General features: G+C 36.6%; 1 protein-coding gene across 5 annotated transcripts in view; it reads right to left on the bottom strand.

Annotated features, from left to right (window-relative positions):
* Nucleotides 1-21,923, bottom strand: part of IQCM (IQ motif containing M) — a 417,125-nt gene that overhangs the window by 180,049 nt on the left and 215,153 nt on the right. For all 5 annotated transcript variants that reach the window (XM_070257817.1, XM_070257806.1, XM_070257801.1 and 2 more), the window contains 2 exons: nt 19,520-19,718; nt 6,758-6,902 (listed from right to left, as the gene is read on the bottom strand). In XM_070257817.1, the coding sequence (XP_070113918.1) occupies nt 6,758-6,902; nt 19,520-19,718 (344 nt within the window). The remainder of the gene's footprint in view (nt 1-6,757; nt 6,903-19,519; nt 19,719-21,923) is intronic.

Genomic DNA, 21,923 nt, shown 5'->3' with positions numbered 1-21,923 from the left:
CTCTTATGATCCTTTGTATTTCTGTGGTGTTGGCTGTAACAGCTCTTTCATTTCTGAGTTTATTTATTTGGGCCCTCTCTTTTTTCTTCATTGATGAGTCTAGCTAAAGCTTTATCAATTTTCTGTATCTTTTCAAAGAACCAGCTCTTAGTTTCATTGATCTTTTCTATTGCCTTTTAGTCTTTACTTTATTTATATTCTGATCTTTATTATTTTCTCCCTTCAACTAACTGTGGGCTTTGTTTGTTCTTCTTTTTCTAGTTTATTTAGCTGTAAGGTTAGAGCTACAGCTCTGTTTATCTGAGATTTTTCTTGTTTCCTGAGGTGGGCCTGTATCACTAAAAAGTTCCCTTTTAAAAATGCGTTTGCTGTGTCCCATAGATTTTGCAATGTTGTATTTCCATTTTCATTTGTTTCAAGATATTTTTTAATTTCTTCTTTGATTTCTTTGTTAACTCATTGGTTGTTTAATAGCATGTTCTTTAGCCTCCACATGTTTGTGTTTTTTTCATTTTCTTTTTTTTAAGATTGGCACGTGAGCTAACAACTATTGCCAATCTTCTTTTTTTTTTCCTGCTTTTTCTCCCCAAATTCCCTCAGCAGATAGTTCTATATTTTAGTTGTGGGTCCCTCCAGTTCTGGCATGTGGGTCACTACCTCAGTATGGCCCAATGAGTGATGCCATGTCCACACCCAGGATCCAAACCGGTGAAACCCTGGGCTGCTGAAGCAGAGCACATGAACTTAACCACTCGGCCACATGGCTGGTCCCTCAAGTTTTGTTCCTGTAACTGATTTCTAGTGTCATACTGTTGTGGTATGAAAAGATGCTTGATATGATTTCAATCTTCTTAAATTTACTGAGACTTTTTTGTGCCCTAACATGTGACCTATTCTGTTCCATGTGCACATGAAAAGAATGTGTATTCTGCTGTTTTTGGATAAAATATTCTGTATATATCTATTAGTCCATCTAATGAGTCATTTAAGGCCAACGTTTCCCTGTTGATTTTCTGTCTGGATGATCTATTCATTGATGTAAGCGGGGTGTTAAAGTCCCCTACTGTTATTGTATTATTGTCAGTTTCTCCCTTTATGTGTGTTAATATTTGCTTTATGTATTGAGGTGCTCTTATGTTGAGTTCATAGATATTTACAAGTGTTACATCCTCTTGTTGGATTGATATATGTAATACCCTCTTTGTCTCTTGTCACTGTCTTTGTTTTAAAGTCTATTTTGTCTGATATAAGTATTACTACCCCAGCCTGCTTTTCATTTCCATTTGCGTAGAATATCTTTTCCCATCCCTTCACTTTCAGTCTGTGTGTTGATAGATATGAAGTGAGTCTCTTGTAGGCAGCATATATATGGGTCTTTTTTAAATCCATTCAGCCACCTTATGTCTTTTGATTGGAACATTGAGTCCATTTGCATTTAATTATTGATAGGTATGTATTTATTACCATTGTTTTAATTGCTTTCTGGCTGTTTTGTAGTTCTCTGTTTCTTTCTCCTTTTCTTGTTCTCTTCCCTTGTTATCTGGTGCCTTTTTTTAGTGCTATGCTTGTATTCCCTTTTCTTTATTTTTTTGTATCTATTATAGGTTTTTGGTTTGTGGTTACCATGAGGTTCATGTATAACAACCTATGTACATAGAAGTCTATTTTAAGTTGATGGCTGCTTAAGTTTGAATACTTTCTAAAAGCACTATACTTTTACTTCCTCCCTCTACTTTTAATGTTTCTGACATCATATTTTACATCTTTTTATTTTGTGTATTCCTTAACTAATTATTGTAGACATAGATGATTTTACTACTTTTGTCTTTTAACCTTCAAACTAGTCATATGGATGGCTGATTGACCACTTTTACTATATTTGCCATTACCAGTGATGTTTTTTCCTTCATTATTTTCTTATTTCTAGTTATGACCTTTTCTCTTCTGTTTAAATAAGTCCCCTTAATATTTCTTGTAAGGCTAATTTAGTGGTGATGAATAATTTTAGCTTTTTCCTGTCTGGGAAATTCTTTATCACTCCTTCAATTCTGAACGATAACCTTGCTGGGTAGAGTATTCTTGGTTGTAAGTTTTTTCCTTTCAGCACTTTGAATATATTGTGCCACTCCCTTCTGACCTGTAAGATTTCTGCTGAAAAATCAGCTGATAGTATTACGGGGGTTCCCTTCTTATTTTAGTTAGTTTAGTTTTTGAGTTAGGAAAACAATTAGCTGTTTTTCTCTTGCTGCTTTTAAGACTCTTTATCTTTAAATTTTGACATTTTAATTATAATGTGTCTGGGTGTGGGCCTCTTTGGGTTCATCTTATTTGGGATTCTCTGTGCTTCCTGACTTGGATGCCTGTTTCCTTTGCCAGCATGGGGAAGTCCTCAGTCATTATTTCTTCAAATAGGTTTTCTCTTCCTTTCTCTCTCTCTCTTCTCCTTCTGGGACCTGTATAATGCAAATGTAATTATGCTTGATGTTGTTCCAGAGGTCCTGTAAGTGATTCTCATTTTTTTACTCTTTTTCCTTTTGCTGTTCCACTTGGGTGATTTCCACTAGCTCTTCTTCCAGACTGCTGATCCATTCCTCTGTATAATCTAATCTGCTGTTGATTCCCTCTAGTGTGTTTTTCATTTCGGTTATTGTATTCTTCAGCTCTGATTGGTTGTTTTTTATATTTTCTACCTCTTTGTTGAAGTTCTCACTGTGTTCATCCATTCTTCTCCTGAGTTCAGTGAGCATATTCATGACCATTACTTTGAACTCTTTGTCTGGTAGAGTGCTTAACTCTGTTTCACTTAGTTCTTTTTTCTGAGGTTTTGTCTTGTTCTTTCATTTGGAACATATTCCCTTGTCTCCTCATTTTGCCTAACTCTCTGTATTTCTATGTATTAGGTAGATCAGCTTTGTTTCTTGGTCCTGAAGTGGTAGCCTTATGTTGAAGGTGCCAGTGGGGCTCAGTGGCATAATTCTGTCTGATCACCAGAGTCAGGTGCTCCTGGTGTGTCCCCTACTTGGTTGTGTGTGCCCTTCTGTTGTGACTGGGCCACAATTGCTGTGGGTGCACTGGTGTGTGGGGCTGGCCCCCAGAGTGGGAGCTCCAGGGCTGGCCAGGGCTGGTGGGGTAGAGTTGGGGCCACTTTGCAGGGGCACTAGCCAGAGCAGGCCCACAAGGGAATGCCAGGGTGGGGCAAGTGGTACTAGTAAGGTACACGGAGAGTGTCAGAAATGGTGCTTGCCAGGGTCAGGCCAGCTAGAAAGGAGAGTTAAAAAAAAATGGTGCCTGCCAGAGCTTCTGTCCCCGGAGAATGTTGCAACAAACCTCTACCCCTTTGGCACGTGCCCAAAAATTAGTCAATGAATCACCTTCACATATAACTCAGGCACTTTTTAAACTGCTGCCTCTGTGCTGTGACAGAGAGAGTGAGTTTGTGCATGAGCCTTTTAAGATAAGAGTCTTGGTTTCTTATAGCCCTCCAGCTCTCTTCAATGTAAGCCCCACTGGTTTTCAAAGCCAGACATTATGGGGGCTTGTCTTCCTGTGCAAGATCCCCTGGGCTGAGGAGGCTGATGTGGGGCTCAGGCCCCTCACTTGTCCAGGAGGACCTCTACGGTTGTGATATCCCTCCTTTTTTGGGTCACTGCACTGGGTTTGAGTCCTAACTAGACCATTTTTCCACCCCTTTTACCCATCTCATTGTGGCTTTTTATTTATATTATTAGTTTGGAAAATCTGTTCTGCTAGTATTCAGATCATCCTCAGTAATAGTTCTATATGTAGTTGTAGTCTGGTATGTCCATGGGAGAAGGTGAGCAAAGGATCTTCCTACTCTGCTATCTTGATCCAAGCTCTCAATCTGACTTTTGTAGTTTTAATTGAGCATTTTATATGATTCCATTTTCTCCCCTTTCATAGCATATCTGTTATACTTCTTCTTTTACTTTTTGTAGTGGTTGCTGTAGAGTTTGCAATGTATGTTTACAGCTAATCCAAGTCCACTTTCAAATAACACTATGCCACTTCATGGGTCATCTGAATACTTTACAATAACAAAAAATCTTAATTCCTCCCTCCCATCCCTTGTATAATTGCTGCCATTCACTTCACTTATACATAAGTATACATAAGCATAGATATGTTAGCATATACAAGCAAAATAAGCTATATGCGTAACCATGGATAAGTGAGTACATTGTTAGTATTATTTTGAAGAAACTGTTATCTGTTAGATCACTTAGGAATATGAAAATTAAAAGTTTTTATTTTACCCTCTTATTTCTTCCTCAGTGCTCTTCTTAACTTTACGTAGATCTAAATTTCTGACCTATGTTATTTTCCTTCTCTCTAAAAAACTTCTTTTAATATTTTTTGCAAGGCAGACCTACTAGCAACAAATTCCACCCAATTCTTGCCCATCTAAGAAAGTCCTTCATTTTTGAAGGATAATTTTACAGGGTACAGAATTCCATGTTGGTGGTGTTTTTCTCTCAACACTAAACATTTTACTCCATTCTTCTTGCATGGATTCTGATAAGTCAAATGCAGTTCTTTCCTTTATTCCTCTATAGGCAAGGTGTTTTTCCATCTAGGTTCTTTCAAAATTTTTTCTTTATCTTTGGTTTTCTGTAGTTTGAAGATGACATGCCTAGGTGTAGTTATTTGGAGTTTATTCTGCTTGGTGTTCTCTGAACTTCCTGGATATGTGGTGTGGTGTCTAAGATTAATTTGGGGAAATTCTGTCATTACTGTTTCAAATATTTCTTCTGTTCTTTTCTCTCTTTCTTCTCCTTCTGGTACTCCCAATACACCTATGTTCCTCCTCTACCATTGTCCCACAGTCCCTGGATATTTTGTTCTTTTTTTTTTCAGTTTTTGTTCTCTTTGCTTTTCAGTTTTCAAGGCTTCTGTTGATATATCTTCTAGCTCAGAGATTCTTTCCTCAGCCACGTCCAATCTACTAATAATCCCATCAAAGACATTCTTCATTTCTGTTACAGTGTTTTGTATCTCTAGCATTTCTTTTTGGTTCTTTCTTAGGATTTTCATCTCTCTGCTTACACTGCCCATCTCTTTTTGCATGCTGCCTACTATATCCATCAGAGCCCTTAGCATATTGATCATAGTTGTTTTAAATCCCAGTCTAATAATTCCAGCATCCCTGCCATGTCTGATTCTGATGCTTGCTTTATCTCTTCAACTTGTGTTTCTTGCCTTTTGGTATACCTTGAAATTTTTTCTGCATAGGCAGACATGACATGTTGGGTAAAAGGAACTACTGTAAATAGACCTTTAGTAATATGGGGATAAAGTATGTGTTGAGGGGGAAGTGTTCTATAGTCCTGTGATTAGATCTCAGTCTCTTAGTGAGCCTATGTCTCTGGACTGTGAGCTTACAAATGGTTCTCAATTTTTTTCTCTTGCTTAGGTGGGACAGGATGGCCAGAGTAGACTAGAGTTGGGTATTTTCCTTCCCTACGTCAGGTAGGCTCTAATAATACCCCAGCCAGTTAGGCTCTGGTTAACTAGTTTCCCTTGAAGGCAGGGCTTGTTAAGAAAAGAGTACTCTGGCATATTTCAAAATTGTTTCTCAGATATATACTGTGGGAATCTGGTCAAGCTCCTGGAGATAAATATCACAATACAGAGGTGGTCGCTCTATGGCTGGATCTTCCTGGAGTTTTTAACACTCAGAATCATCTTCACTGAGCCTCTAGCCATCTGTGAATTACAGTTCATTTTTCCTACCTGGCCCTGGTTCCCACATTAGTTTCTGCTCAAGAGTCTCTGCTCTGGTAAGCTGTGACTCCCTGTATACATGTGTGTCTCTCTCAATCTTGGGGGCAGCAGTTTGCCCTGGGTCCTCCTCTCTCTTATTGATCCAAGAAGAGTTGTTGATTTTTTTAGTCCATTTAGCTTTTTTACCTGTTACGATGGACTTGTGACTTCCAAGCTCCATACATGTGGAAGCAGAAACCAGAATTCCTCATTTATTATTTTCTAATCAAGAAACTGGCTGTAGTATCTATCTTAATCCTAAGCAATACAGAGTTCACTAAATATAATAGAAATCAACATCTAAGAAACTTAAGATATAAATTGAGGAACTAGTTTTGTGGGTAGAATTTGAACACTAATAAGCAACACATAATGGATATCTCTTTTTTAATCTTCTCAGTGTCCATTAGCTGTTCTTCTGTTTTGTAGTTTTACTTGGGGGAGTTACTCCTCCCCCAATGGATATAGCCTCTGTGCAATGCCCAAGTAAAGCTCTCTGACCTCCCATGGCAAAGTATTGGACACATGACTCAAGCTAAACCAATCAAGTGATGTCTTCCTGGAATTTGAATTCAAAGCACGAGAACAAAAGGTCTTAAGGTGATACTAGCTTATCTATCCCCCAGAAGCAAGTAGAGATTGTCCTTTATTTTTTACTCCTTAGATCTCTGAAGCAGCTTAGGTTTGAGTTCTGTCTGAAATCTGATACTTTAGTTATCTTTCCTATATCTTTCTTTTAAATTTCCTTCTTTCTTTGGTTAGCCACGATGAGTTTTCTGGTGCTTATAAACACAGGATCCTAATAAATGAATCCAAATATACAATATGTCACCTTAAAATGCAAATAGCTTACAGCAATATAAAATATGGTCTACCTTTGGTGCCTACAAGTAACTATATGTGAAATATACATAAAATTTCAATGGTTAAATTAATTCCAAACCTAAAATCAAATCAGAAAGTCTGCATCACTTACATTTTTTTCTGTCCATCCATTCCTCTATCTCTGAAAGGTTTATTATTTGTCTTGTCCTCCAGAGACCAAGTCGATATCTAATACGATGAATTAGTCTGCAGTACATGTTTATAACTGCTCTCAAATTTGGCCCATGATACAAAGCCTATAAAATAGCAATATAGACAGTAAAGTTCCTTATATATTTCTGCTATTTACATTTAATCTGATTTTGCCCCTTTCATTTCATCTGTCTCACCCAGTTTCTTAGATTATGGATGTATTTATTAATATTTATTGCATAGGTGGGTTAAATACATGCATTGTGGAGTGAGATAATCTCCCTGAAATTCAGAGAGCTTCATTATGAGTTGCTTTGTCTCAGACATTCATACTTCCCATAGAATAGGTGTTTCAATGATGGCTACTGTCACAGAAGTTTCCTGGGTTGGTATCCAGATTTCTACAATATGTAGCCCACCCAGCCAGAAAAAAATAAAAGTTTTATTAAAGCATTATTCTGTTATGGATGATTCTTGACCAAGCTATCCACTCTGAGTCCTCAAATCCTTGTATTTCCTCTGAAAATTGTATATTCATGTCTTTTACCTATTTTTCACTGGACTTTTTCAGGTTTTTCTTGTTGATTTCTAAAAAATCTGAATATTAAAGAAATTAACACTTTTCAGCATGTGTGCAAATTTTGTTTTACCAGTTTACCTTTTAACTGTGACTATATTTTTCTGCATATGAATTTTCTACATTCTACTACAATACACTTTTAAAAATTAGAGTATACAAATTCATCTATTTCAGTTTTTTCTTTTCTAAATAGCCAGTTCCATTTTATTTATTGATTAGATTATTTTTACTTTTTTACATTTTGTAGCTCATTAATTTCTCTACGTATCTTTATTAATCCTTTTTTGGGGGGGGGGTATTTTCCCATTCTCAACTTCTTGAATTAAAGACTCGATTTATCCATTTTCATTATTTTTTCTTTTTAGGAATGTATTTAAGTTCATGAATTTTCCTCTGAGCCAGTTTTCCTTTGATGTGCTGTGCATACCATTTTACAAGTGATAAAACTGAAGCATAATATCTTTAAGTAACTTTCCCAAGGTCCCATAGCTATTAAGTTGCAGAATTGATTTTAAAACCAAAACAGGGACACTCCAGAGCCTAAACTGTAAATTATACACTATATTCCTCTTAATTTCCTTGAATTTAGTATTTTTCATCCATTCTGTGAATTTTTGTTTTGGTTTTGTTCCTAGTACATTTATTTTTATTATAGTTATGATTGTTCTTGCTCTTGTAATTTATTTTCTGTTTTGTGGGGTTCTTTAAAGGTTGTTTTTATCATTTTATTCACTTAATTTTGTGGTCCTTCTCTGCAATTTTTAAACACCATGTTCAAGACTATATTTCTTAATTTATCAATATTATCAATTAAGTAATATTTCTTGATTTGCCTGAATGAAAAAACTAAACTAGCGTTATTTCACTATTCTCCTTTCTCCTTCCATCTGAATTTTATAAAAATTTAAGCAGATTCTGAATGTTTGCTAATATTTTTCAACATTTAATAACATTTTCCAATGTACATTTTTAATATGCCTTTTGTTCAGTAGGTTCTTGCTAGGTTTTTTTTCTTTTTTGGCCTTTTGCTTTTGGGGATTTTTTAATAATAAACCAGTCTCTTTTGGAGCACTCCCCACCATATGAATTTTAGTGGGAGGCAGAATTCATCTTCTACAATTTGAAGCCACAAAACAGATTCTCATGACTCCAAGCCTCCTCTGTTGCTAGAATGCAGACACATGACAAAGTTTCATCCATTATCTGTACCAGCCCCAGGTTTTTGAATCAAAACTAATAATGCTTTTAAAAGTGAAACAGTAGGGAAACTATTTGTGTGGTAGAGTAACCGTGGCAGCAATATCCATTTTTCAAGGGCAGCATTTGTGGAGGCAGGAAATCCAGGATTCAGTATCTGCATCAGACTCTTTCTGTGCAGGATTTGGCTGGAGTCCTGAGAACTATCTAGTCTTCATCATTTCTTCATGTTTCTGAGCTTAGACTTCTGTCCAATATTTTACTCAATATCTTTCTGCTTAAATCTGTCAGTAGGTTTCTTTTGCTTATAATTAAGAATCAAGCAATGTTTTAATTGTATCCTTGGAACATGAGAATAAAGGTCCCTGCTTGGAGTGTGCTGCTCAGATGGATGATGGCATCTGCTAAGAAAGCAGAGGCATTGGACAGCCATCAAATCCAATTTGAGTGTCTTTCCCTCTGAACGTAATAAATCCCTTTTTTGAGGACACAACCCGTCTTACGAGTAAACCCTTCTCAGATCTAAGGCGTTCAAAAGGTTGCCTGGGAGGTTTTCACAGTTAAGAAGCTGGGTCAGAGAAAATGACAATGGTCCATCTGTGTGATTCTTATTATAGCATACCTCTCTGCCAGTCTTCCACATAGAAATATGCCTCAGCTACGGTGCTATGTACATTTCAGTATGTAAATCTTTCACCATAATTCTAAACATTTCTTGAGATAGAATTTATCAGAAAAATGTACAAATTCATATTTACAACAGCAGTATGGGAATATAAAAGACTCACTGAAAATTAGTGATGATATTTTTCCAATCCATGTTGACTTAAAGGGTAAATGTATCAAATGTATCACACATCAACATTTTTTAAATTTTCAGAATGCATTTTCAGTATGTCTTTTGTTTGATATCACCATATCTTTTTTAAAAAGTAATGAATTAATTGCTTGTTTGAAGAATCCTGCTACCATTTGACACTTAGCGAAAATTAGTTTCTTTGATTACTAGCGAGAGTAGCTTCTTTTCATGTTTACTAGCCATTTATCTCTCTTTCTGTGAAGTACCAGTTCATGTCCTCTACCTTTTTCTCTATGATTATTTTAGTGCTTCTTATCAGTTTATACAAGATCTTTACATGTTGAGTATTTTTAACCTTTGTGCAATATTTCAGCAAATGTTTTTCCACAGTTTAACTTTCTAACTTTTAAAAAATGATGTTATAAACATATAAACAAAATTTTGACCACATTTATTGATTGAAGTCAAACTTGTCTAAACACTTACATAGGACACTATCCAAAAGAGTGTCTATTCAGAAATCTTACAAAAACAAAAAGGAAAAAGATTTTAAGTGACTAAGCCTATACAAATAAAGTTGAACATTCTGAAAAGTTATCTTAGGTGCACACACAGAAACACACAAATATACAAGCCACAAATAACATTAAGTGTGATTTTTCTATTCACTTCCCCATCCACTAAGGAATTAGTTAAGCCCCTAGCCACACACGTGTAGTTAAAGGACACCTCTCTCTTGGGTTTGGTTCTTCTCTTTTTCAGGCCTCTTCTCTGTGTCTCCTGCTGTTGTCCCCTATTCTGATCTAAGTCAGAATGATTATTTTTATTATTACCTGAAGCACATGCTCAATCATTCTATCTCTAATTGCTTAGTATAGAGACTGTAAGTAACTACTCTTGGTCAACTGTATCACTAAATCTTGTTTTTCTCTCATACACCTCTGCTAAACATTAGTAGTAGCTCCTGATTGCCAGAGTTGATGCCTCTCTATATGAATGCAGCTTTGGCTCTCCACATCATCTCCCTTATGTAGGCACACTCTGATTGGCTCTGCAGTATCAGAAGGGAGTTTTACCTAGCTTCGGTTTTTGGAAGGACACTCCAATGTCCATGCTGAGCCTGATCTGAGAAAAAACTCAATTTTTAAATAATTATCAGATATTGTTGCTACCAGAATGGCCTAATATTTTAAAGTGTCTGGAGCTAGACAGACTTAGGTTTGATCTTAAAATCTGAATATGCCACTGGAGAGGTGTGTAGCTTTAAACAAGCTATGTTACCTCTCTATGCCTTACTTTTCATAATTACTAAAGATAATTATACAACCTAGAGGAATGGTGCCACTCCAATTCTTCATCACCAACCTCAACTGGGTTCTCAAAGTGGCTTGGAAATTCACTTGTAGTTCTAGGCACCTCTCTTTCTGCCATTTTATGTAGAAACTCAGTCTCCTCAAGCATTCAAACTCACCATCTAAATGCTCACTCTCAGCAAATGACCTTGTCCCCTACTTCACTGAGAGGAAAAAGAAATTCTTAGATTATTGCTATCTCAACTTCTTATCACCAAATCTAAAGAGTCAACTGCATCTTCAACCTTCCTTGCTCTTACAACAGAAAAATATGCCTCCTCTTACCTAAGGCTAATCTGTCATGTGTCTTATAAACCCACCCCCTCCATACTTCTTAGCCTTGTAATATGGATTATCCTCATCTCTCTTGTATCATCAACCTTTCCCTCCTATTGGCTTTCTGCAATGAGCACTTAAATATACTTAAGTATTTTCCACCTTAAACTATCCTTCCATAAACCTCACAGTGTCTCATTTTTATCTATTGCAGACGTTTTCACTTCCTTGCTTTCAACACATCACTCTACTGAAACTTACCAAGGTCATCCATGAGCTCATTGTTGCAAAAGACAAAAAATCCTGCATTAGACTCCATTCTTAGCAGTATTAGAGACTACTGACCTAACCCTCTTTTTTATACTGTCTCTGAACTTCCTTGATATAGCATATTCTGGTTTTCTTCTTACCTCTCTGGCTATTGCTTCATTGTTTGTGGAATCATCATCTTCTGCCTTCCCCTTGAACATTGGTCTTTCTCACTCTTACTTTACATGCTTCTCTCCTTACTCTATATACTCTCCTTAGCAATGACATCAACTCCTATGGCTCCAATTAGTATCCCTAATAATGATTCTCAAATCTATGGATGGAGGCAGAGTACAGGAGGGCATCCTTGGTTAGAGAGCTGAACGAAAATATTTAGAGAAGAGCTTTCAAATTTCACATCCTCTGACCCCAATATGCTATTTATATATCCTTCATCATGTTAAAAATAACTTACTTAAAACCTGTGTTAGGTTCCCAATATGTGTCAGGAATATTCTAGACCTTGTGAATGGATTACTGAACAAAAAAGACAAAATTCCTGTCTCAGGGAGTTACAGTCTAGTGGAAGGAACAATAATCCAATAAACAAATATGTGTGTGTTAGGGGGCAATAAGTGGTATGAAGAACAATAAGGTGTTTTAAATGGAAAAGGGAATGACCAGAGTGGGTGTTATTTTTTATAGGGTAGTATGAGGCAGGCTATTTGATGATGTAACAATGAACAGAGACCTGAGCGAAATAAGAGAGCTATGACGTAAAGAGCTTTCTCAGAGATACAATGAGAATCATTGCTAAGTTGAGTTACTTTTATGGGTGTGAGGGTTTTATATTCTTCCTCAGGTGTGTAAAGGTAGAAAGGAATTTAAGAACAACTGATGAATCCTAATTGTTTCCTTATGGTCCAATTTTCCTTCTGAACTTTGGACCCATATACCCAGCTGCCTCCCAGATATCTCAAAGATTTCCCACAGGCACTTCAAACTCACAGTGTCGAAAATTGGACTCTATCTCCTTTTCTTCCCCACCACCCGCTCTTCCTTTTAAGCTCTGTATTTCACAACCATCCAGCAGGTTGCCCAAGACAAAAATCAAGGAATCATTCTTGACTCCTCCCTCTCCCTTAGATCCAAATCCAGTCAAATCTAATGTCCTATTTATGGTCTATCTCTCCAGCCCGAACTCAAGCCACCATGATCATGCACTGGATTATTGAAAAAGCATATTAATTGTTCTCCCTCTAATTTTGTCTTCCTTTTCCTCAAATTCATTGCCCAGAGTCAATAATTATTCTAAAATACAAATTATTCACGTCAGTGATTTGCTTTAAAGTCATCTGTTCCATGCATGAAGTGCAAAGTATAAACTCCTTAGCATAGTTTTTAATAACATTCTTAATCTGACTCCTGGCTTCAGCTTCCTCTACTGCCACTGTCCTCTCAACCATCCCCCTGACCCTTAAATATTCTATCTCATCTAAAGCCATTGATATTGTCTTTCCCTGTACCTACAACAAAACACAACTAGCCCTCATCCTCAAGATCTCAATTTATTGGCATTATTCAACCCCACACCAGATACAGCCGTTTGGGTTAAATGGTCTTTCTATGTTCTCTAATAGTACTTAAGACTCTTAGTTATCTGCATTTCTCTCTGGACTATATGCTCTATGAGATCACACACCAGGCAAGAAAGTGGACCTAGTACACAGCAACTATTATAAACATTTTAAAAAACTATTCTTAAATAAATCACCATAGTTCTCCTGGTTCCTTGTAGCTAACACATTTATGTAATAAAATTTTCTGTATAAGGTCATCTGTGCCATGGGGGCTATGAACAGGCTTCAGGGTTTTCTTATTGTCTCTGTTTTGTTTTTTGAGATAATGAGGAAATCCCTAACTTACCAAATTTTCAAAGGAATCCGTAACCTCCCAAAGATTAAAGACCACTAACTTATGCATGGGATAGTGCTATGATAACCCTAAAATCCTGATTTTCCAGGATTATTCCAATTTTATTTATTCAACAAATATTTATTCAAAGCCAATTCTGAACACTTTTTCTTACTGCCACCACCAGACATTCAAGTGTCCTGGAATTTCAGTATTTTTGGCAAATAGCAACTAGATATCAACTTAAGACTAAAATTTAAATGATAAATATTTAGAGAAAAATGTTGAAATTAAGTAAACTTTTAGAGGCATTACACTGAGGAAAATACTGTTTTTTGTGTCTTTACGATTTTTTTAGATCTTTATTACTTATACCAAAACACATGAAAACAAACAACACAGAGATTTTTAAAAGGTAAAGGACATTTTGAATGGTGGAAATCAATAATGCTGATAGCTAAATGTAGCAATCTCTGTGGTCTCCTTATGACTGGTATGACAATTCAATGCTTCTTCATTATTTCTAAATAAACCCAAACTGGAGCATTTCACAGGAAATGGTGGAAATTGTACAGTCTCTTGAGGTATCTTAAAGTTATGGTTTAGCAGACTTTGTCCACAGCCGCAAGCTCTGAAGTGGCAGCCAAACAATATGACTATAGAAGTTTCCCAGACGAGGGATTGCCACAGTGCTGACAATTACCCAGTGATTTGCTGTACAGCCCCTAGAGCAGAAAGGTCTATCAAGAATTCCCCCAGGGGCCGGCCCCGTGGCCGAGTGGTTAAGTTCACGTGCTCCGCTGCAGGCGGCCCAGTGTTTCGTTGATTTGAATCCTGGGCGCGGACACGGCACTGCTCATCAAACCACGCTGAGGCTGCATCCCACGTGCCACAACTAGAAGGACCCACAGCTAAGAATATACAACTATGTACTGGGGGGCTTTGGGGAGAAAAAGTAAAGAAATAAAATCTTAAAAAAAAAAAAAGAATTCCCCCAACAGCAACCCTGCACATGGGCACAGTCCTGGAACCTGACTATGTATCCATTACATGACTGCTGCTCTCACATTTCGACAGTAGCAAAACAACATTAACCATATCAATAGAGTAGCCATCCAAGATACAAAGCACCATGCCAATGAGGAAATAAAAAAGAAAATCAATGGTCATAACAAATTTTATAAGCAAAGCAAAGTCAACAATCTAGTTTATATTGGCTCTGACCCTGTAAAAGTGCGTCCCATTCTTTACATCTCAAATTCTACCTCCACATAGAAAGTCAACATTTTCTTGTTAGTCTCTCCTTTTCACCAACATTATGGACCCATTCTTGCTCTCTAAGTTTTCTATACCCATTTTTGTCCCAGAGATTATGAATGACTCTATAATTCTCTCCAATAGCAGGAAATTCTATAATTAAATTAAATTATAAGACAAATATCTTATCATATATATGATATATGTGACATATTTTCTATACTTACATATATCATATACATATGAATCATTAGAGTGCCCTGATAAACGTCTTCAACTATATTTTGTTGAATTAATTTATCAATTCAGTAGATATTTATTGAATACCTACCATATGCCAAACACTATTCTAGGCATTTGAACACAGCAGCAAACAAGACAAAAACAATATAAACATACACAGACAAGTAAATAAACAAGAAAAATAGCAAATAATAAGTGCATATAGTTAAAATGATAGAGACTGCTATAAATATAAAAATAAAGGGTATATACTCCCAAATAAGCCAGATAAATTGTAGTGCCCATGACAGACATGTAAACAAAAGATCACAATGTAGAAAACTGAGCACAAAAATGACCAAAAGAATGGAGGAATCAGCTCTGCTTGATGGACCAGGGAGGCTGTATAAGTGCATATATTTAAGGAAGATCTTGAAGGATGAGTTGGAGTTTATTAGATTAGGAAGAGTAGTCTAGCCTGAGAGAACAGCATAAAAATGTAAGATAATAGGAAACAACCAGGGAATTAAAAGATTTGGGCTTTGGTAGAGCATAGAGTATTAGTGGGGAAGGGTCATGTGTTGAAGCTGGACAGTGGGCAAGAGTCAGACAACAGAAGTCATGTGTAGTATGTTAGCAAATTCATACTTTATCCTATAGGCAACATCAAAAGACTGTAAGAAATGAAATAAGATAATCAGAGTGGAATTTCCTCAAGTGCATATGACAAATTAGATGGGAGTAGGAAGAAAAGAGACCAGTTATGAGACTATTGTAGTTTTCCATGAGAGGGTTCATAAATAGAAGCTGCAGAAAGAAATACAGAGAGGAAGAGCAGCACAAGAAACATTACAGAAGTGGTAACCAATTGAATATGGGGGTAAGGAAGTTGAAGGGGTCTAAGAAAACTCCAGGTGTATAGCTTGGACACTGGGTGAGGAATAGGTCATCAAGATAGCCAGCACAGGAAAGGAAGAGCTTTGTGGAGTAAGAAAATGAGTTCATTTAAGGCTATGTGGAGTTTGGACATTTCAAGTAGGCAATTTAATGCCTGAATCTGGAGCTAGAGAAATAGGTCTGGGATACAGATTTAGATTAGATTAGAGAGCAATCAGCCACAATGTAGTTCAAGCAAATGACATGTAGAACAAGCATGAGCTTTGGAGTCAAACAAACATGGGTTTGAATTCTAGCTCTGTCACTCACCAGCAGTGTGATTTTGAGAAAATGACTTAATTTCTCTGAGCTTCAATTTCTTCACCTATAAAATGGATATAGCGGCTACCTCATAGAAAGTTTACTGAAAGATTAAGTATAAAGAATGTGTACTTTTTGTCAGAGTTTTACACACATTAACATGTTTGATCATCAGAACTACATATGTACATTATACATACATATTAATTCATGTATAAATATACACAGAGAGATAGGCATATGGATCACCTTCTAACAACATCACTGTGTTCTCAGAGAAATGCATTTGGGCTGCCCACTGCAAGGCATTTGAGAAGGTTCCTCCCAGAAGAGCCAGGAATTTGAGTGGGCACCCCTGATCTATTCTTCTATTTTTATTTGGTTCCCCAAATTCCTTATAGGAGTAAAACTTTAACCCTCAAAGTGAGGACATTTTTGTATTCTCTCAAAGGTTTTCCAGGATCTATCCACTCAGATTCCTTTGCAATTACCCAGCCAAAATAGGTCCTTAGGATTTATTCTGAAAGGCAGATTTTCTATTTATAAAAGTTGTTCAGGTGGATGTGTGTGTTTCTAGTTCTTTTTAAGTTAAATGTTTACACTCTCCAAGAGTACCCAGGAATGTGAGAAGTGGAGGAAAGCTTTTTCTTCAGGAATGACACCAGCATCATGGCAGCGTGAGCTCTCCCGGCAAGCGCTCCCCTCCACAATACAATGAAAAAGACATTCATACTCCAACAGAGGACAACCATACAACACAAAAGACATCTGAGACACCCACACAGCCATAGGTTGGAGGGTGGAGAGACAGAAGCCCCCCTCAGAGAAGGTGGAATGGGGTAAGAGAAAACTTCACTCCTTCCCCAAAAGACTGCAATCTGGAACTGCATGTGGTCTCCAAGTGGGAAGGAAGGGGGCAGGGTGAATCCATTTGCAGGAACATCAAAGATCTCAGAGGTCCCTCATCACCTAGGGGAAAGCCCCTACCAAGGTGAAAGCTATCAAGGGAGTGACTTCATCAAGCCAACACCCCAGGAGAGCAGACAGTGAGGGCAGAGAGAGAAAACCCCAAGAGCATGAAGAAGAAAGCACACCTCCCCCCACCTGCCCAGCACCAGCTCCAATGCCTGGGACCCTGATGAAACACACATGGCTCAGAATATACAGCTCTTGACCCCCACCCAGTGACAATAAGTGGTAACTGTGACCAAATAATACCACAATACAAAGGAACAAAGCCATGCCCTCTAGCAATATCAAAAATTACATTAAATCTCCAGACCAGAGAGAAAATTACAAGTACCCAAAAATCAGTCCTGAAGACACAGAAATATGTAATCTAAGTGCAAAGAATTCAAAATAGTTATCAAAACACTCAACAAGTTAAAAGAGAATGTAGAGAAACAATTCAATAAGTTCAGGAGCTACTTCACAAAAGAGATTGAAACTATAAAGAAGAGCCAATCAGAAATATTGGAGATGAAAGGCACAACAGATGAGATAACACAAAATATGGATTCCCTGAACACTCAAGTGGACATCATAGATGAGCGAATCAGCATAATCAAGGACAGACATATTGAAATGCTCCAGATAGAGGAGGAGAGAGAACTAAGACTAAAAAGAAACAAAGAAAGCCTGAGAGAAATATCCTACTCAATTAGGAAATGCAACATAAGAATTACAGGTATTCCAGAGGAAGAAGAGAAGGAGAATGGAGCAGAAAGTTTGTTCAAAGAAATAATAGCAAAGAACTTCCCAAACCTGGGGAAGGAGATGGAAATCCATGTGAAAGATACTATCAGATCTCCTAAATATGTCAATGTAAAAAGACCTACAGCAAGGCATATAGTAGTGAAATTGGCAAAAGTGAATGACAAAGAAAAAATAGTAAGGGCAGCAAGGCAGAAGAAAATAACCTACAAAAGGACCCCTATCAGGTCTTCAGTGGATTTCTCTGCAGAAACCTTACAGCTAGGAGAGACTGGAATGACATATTGAAATCTTTCAAGGACAAAAACTTTCAGCCAAGAACACTCTATCCAGTGAAAATATCCTTCAGATATGAAGGAGAAATAAAAACTTTCGCAGATAAACAAAGCTAAGGTAGTTCATAGCCACAAGACTCCCCTCTACAAGAAATCCTCAAGAAGGCCCTCATACTTGAAAAAAAAAGGGAGAAAGGGGTTATAAAGCACAGATTAAAGAGATAAATAGGTAGACAAAATCAGAAAATTGTAGCTATACATCAGAACAGGTTAGCAAATACTCAAGTATAACATTAAAGATAGAGAGAAGGAAAACATCAAAAACAAAGATAATCTTGTCATTTTAATCACAAACTCACAACACAAGATGGAATAAGATGTGACAAAACAACATAGAAGGGGAAGAGGAGGGGACTGAATCTGTTTAGTCTAAGGAAATAAAAGTCCATCAGAAAATGGGCTCTCTTATCTACGAGATTTTGCATGCAAACCTCAGTGTAACCACTAAACAAATAAGTAGAACAGAGAAACAAATAATAAATAAGGAAAAAACAAAGAAACCCAACATAAAAAAACTACATAACTCAACTGGTAGACCAAAACACATGGATGAGAAACAAAGGAAATGCAGGAGAAACAGAAAACAAGTGATAAAACGGCAGCAATAAGCCCTCATATATTGATAATCACCCAAAATGTAAATGGATTGAATTATCCAATAAAAAGACACAGAGTGGCGAGATGGATTAAAGATCAAGATCCAACAATATGCTGCCTCCAGGAAACACATCTCAGCTCCAATGACAAACACAAGCTCAGGGTGAAGGGATGGAAGACAGTACTCTGGCTAACAGCAAACGAAAGCAGGTGTCACCGTACTTATATCAGACAAAGTGGACTTCAAGATAAGACAGGTAAACAGAGACAAAGAAGGGCAGTATGTGATGATCAAAGGGACACTTCACCAAGAAAACATAACACTTATAAATATCTATGTACCCAACACAGAAGCACCAAAGTAGATAAAGCAACTATTAACAAACCTAAAAGGAGATATTAATAATAACACAATAATAGTAGGGGACCTAAACACTCCACTCACATCAATGGATAGATCATCCAGACAGAAAATCAACAAGGAAACAGTGGAATTAAATGAAAAGCTACACCAGTTGGACTTAATAGACATATATAGAACACTCTATCCAAAAACAGCAGAATACACATTCTTCTCAAGTGCTCATGGAACATTCTCAATGATAGAACATATGTTGGGAAACAAGGCATGCCTCAGTAAATTTAAGAAGATTGAAATAATAACAAGCATCTTTTCTGATCGCAATGCTATGAAGCTAGAAAATAATTACAAGGAAAGCTCTTCAGAGGATAAACAGATAGCAAAGGAGAAACAAAATTAGTGCAAAGACAGGTGGTCCTGGCCTAGAGTAAAAGCAGTCTACTTTTGGGTGAAGGATAAGTCAGGCCTTTTGTTCACAGTCTCCAGCTGGACACAATCTGAAACTGTCAGCAGAGTAGACTATTCATCACATTGTCTTAATTCAAAGAAGTTAAACAGAACTTTATTTAGAAAAATCATAGACAAATTGACCAGGTGACTATTCAAAATTTTACTTAATTGAATATACATGAGAAATTTTAAACACATTATAATATTTAACATATACTTTACCTTGATCATTATTCTTCGTAATCTTTTGCGTTCGAGCCACCCTCTGACATATGCCTGCATGATGGTGACCATTTTAACAAATTTTTTGTTAATTATGAATTTATTTCTTTCCCGGAACACCTGGAAGATTTCTATGTGTGGTCCAATTCTTTTAACTTTATTGTCAAGTTTATCACTTTTATTTAGAATAGACTCTGGCCTAAAAATAAAATATAGAACTTTCTTATTATAGTTATTAAGAAGAATAAACATTCCTGAAAAGTCTTAAATTCATTTCAATGATGAATATATAGAAATAGGAAATGTAATTTGTACATAGAATTCATATACATCACCTGAACATGTCAATACAGTTCACCAAAAAGGGTTAAATATGCCAGAATCAATATAACATGTATAAAATTAACCTTCTAAAGAAAGGAAATCCAAAAGAAAGTGAACTTGTCAAAGTTTATCCACAACTATTCAAATGAACGATATAGTACCTAAGGAACACAATATGTTCATGTGACAGATAGAGCAAGTTAGTCAAAATAATTTTCCTGTCCCAGAAATTGTTTTAAACTAAAAACTACTTCAAATTATTTGGCATTGATATTCTGCTTACCAAACATCATCTTAAAAGTAATTCTATGTTTCAAATGCTCTCAACTGAGAGGCATGGGAGAGTATTGGTAAGGTCATGGACTGTAGGATCACAGAAGCTACCAACCATAATGGAGACCATGACAAGCCCTGCAATACTGACATGGCCCTTGCAGTGATGATAAACACGTGAGAAAACTGCAGACTTTCTACCATGAACAGACATTCTGTAACCCTAGTAATCTGCTTTTCTCTTTTATATATCTGTTGTGCTTTTTATACAGTAATCAGTATTTTCAAAGTCTTCCAAAGGTCAAAGTCTAGTTTCCTTGAGGTTCTCAGCATACAAAAGTCCTGTTTTCTTCTTAATCAATTTTTGTTTCTGCATCTTTCACAGCTGAAGTTCCAAAAAGATGCTCAGGTCAATTCATACACCAGAGCTGAGTCTTGAACAAAAAGTGTGCTGTATATAAACCTCTGAATCCTAGGCCCAACTTTCTTGATTCTCAGAGTGAATATCCCTGACTCTGTTTCTGCATTTTTTTTCTCTGAGTCTGTTGTGATGTCTGCATTAAGCTGGTTCTTGATGAGTCCTGTTCTGTTTTGTATATGGCCATTATTTTTCTTCCCGTGGTGACTGAAATGTTGAGAGTCTGATTTTGATTATTTGACCCAGCCATCTAGTCTCTGTTGGGTGGTAGATGGTAGATGACAGAGAATTCTAGCTCTGCCTTTTTCATTTGTCTTTTCTGTTAGTTTGTCTTGAAGCTTATGGTATTTTCTGATATGCCCTGTACTGTAGGTTATTTGAAAACCAGTATAGCTGACATCATTCAAGAGATAATTTAGTGCCCACAGGAATGGAGATCAGCTCCAGATGAAGAAACTTTCCTAACAACTATTCCTTGGAGATCTTTTTTTGACTACCTGACCTTCCTATTCCTAAGCAGCCACAATTGACCGGTGAAATTTTCTCAGGCACAGAAAACTGTGCTCCATATTTACTTTTGACCTATAGTTAAAGATACAGAACTGAGGCTGTTAGTTCTCTTTGTGCTTGTGTGTATAAATGAAAAAAGTCCTTTCTCCTCTTGTAAAAGAAAGGAAGTTAGCCTTGTACAATGTTCTTGTAACTATAGCTCTTTTGTATCTGTACCTGGTTCTTTCTCTCATTTTCTCTCTTGAGAAAACTTTGGTAGATTAATGAGTCAAAAATATATCATTTTGTGCTCTGTAGAAATATCTTATTTAAATAGAAAAAGCTACCAGAAAAAGTAAAGAAAACTAAGTGAATTTTTCTGTTTGTTTGTTTAAATTAAGATTGATTTCGAACAGCTTAAAAAGAGAGAGCTCTGCCTTCTAAGAGGATTTTTGCTTGGTTAATATAACAATTTTTATGAATGGGCCTCAACATATGAGATAAACTGGGAATGCAGATAAAATGGAAATGATTACTTCTGGCTTGTTCAGAGTTTCAAGATCTACTGTGAAATCTAAAGAATTCTGATTTCATGACGTTTTCTCCTTTCTCTCAGAAGAAATAAAAGAAGTGTTATAAAAATACCCAAATGAGCCAAGTTTATACCCAAAGTTCCATGTTTTAACAACAAGGTGTAAATAAATCTTAAAGGGATATGTGTGATTGATTGTAAGGTGATGTGTCATGTGTATTGCTAAAGCACCAGCAGTGGTCACTAGAGCTCCGCTGGTCTCCTACGTTGCCTTGAACGTCACAGAGTTCTTAGTCACCTACTGAAAAGTGTGTGTGTGTGTGTGTGTGTGTGTATGAGAGAGAGAGAGAGACAGAAGTGAAATTAGT

Source organism: Equus caballus, chromosome 2, assembly GCF_041296265.1.
Source record: "Equus caballus isolate H_3958 breed thoroughbred chromosome 2, TB-T2T, whole genome shotgun sequence".
In the NCBI taxonomy this organism is placed as follows: Eukaryota; Metazoa; Chordata; class Mammalia; order Perissodactyla; family Equidae; genus Equus; species Equus caballus.
Note: the sequence above shows the minus strand (reverse complement) of the source record. Positions and strands in the feature narration are given on the sequence as shown.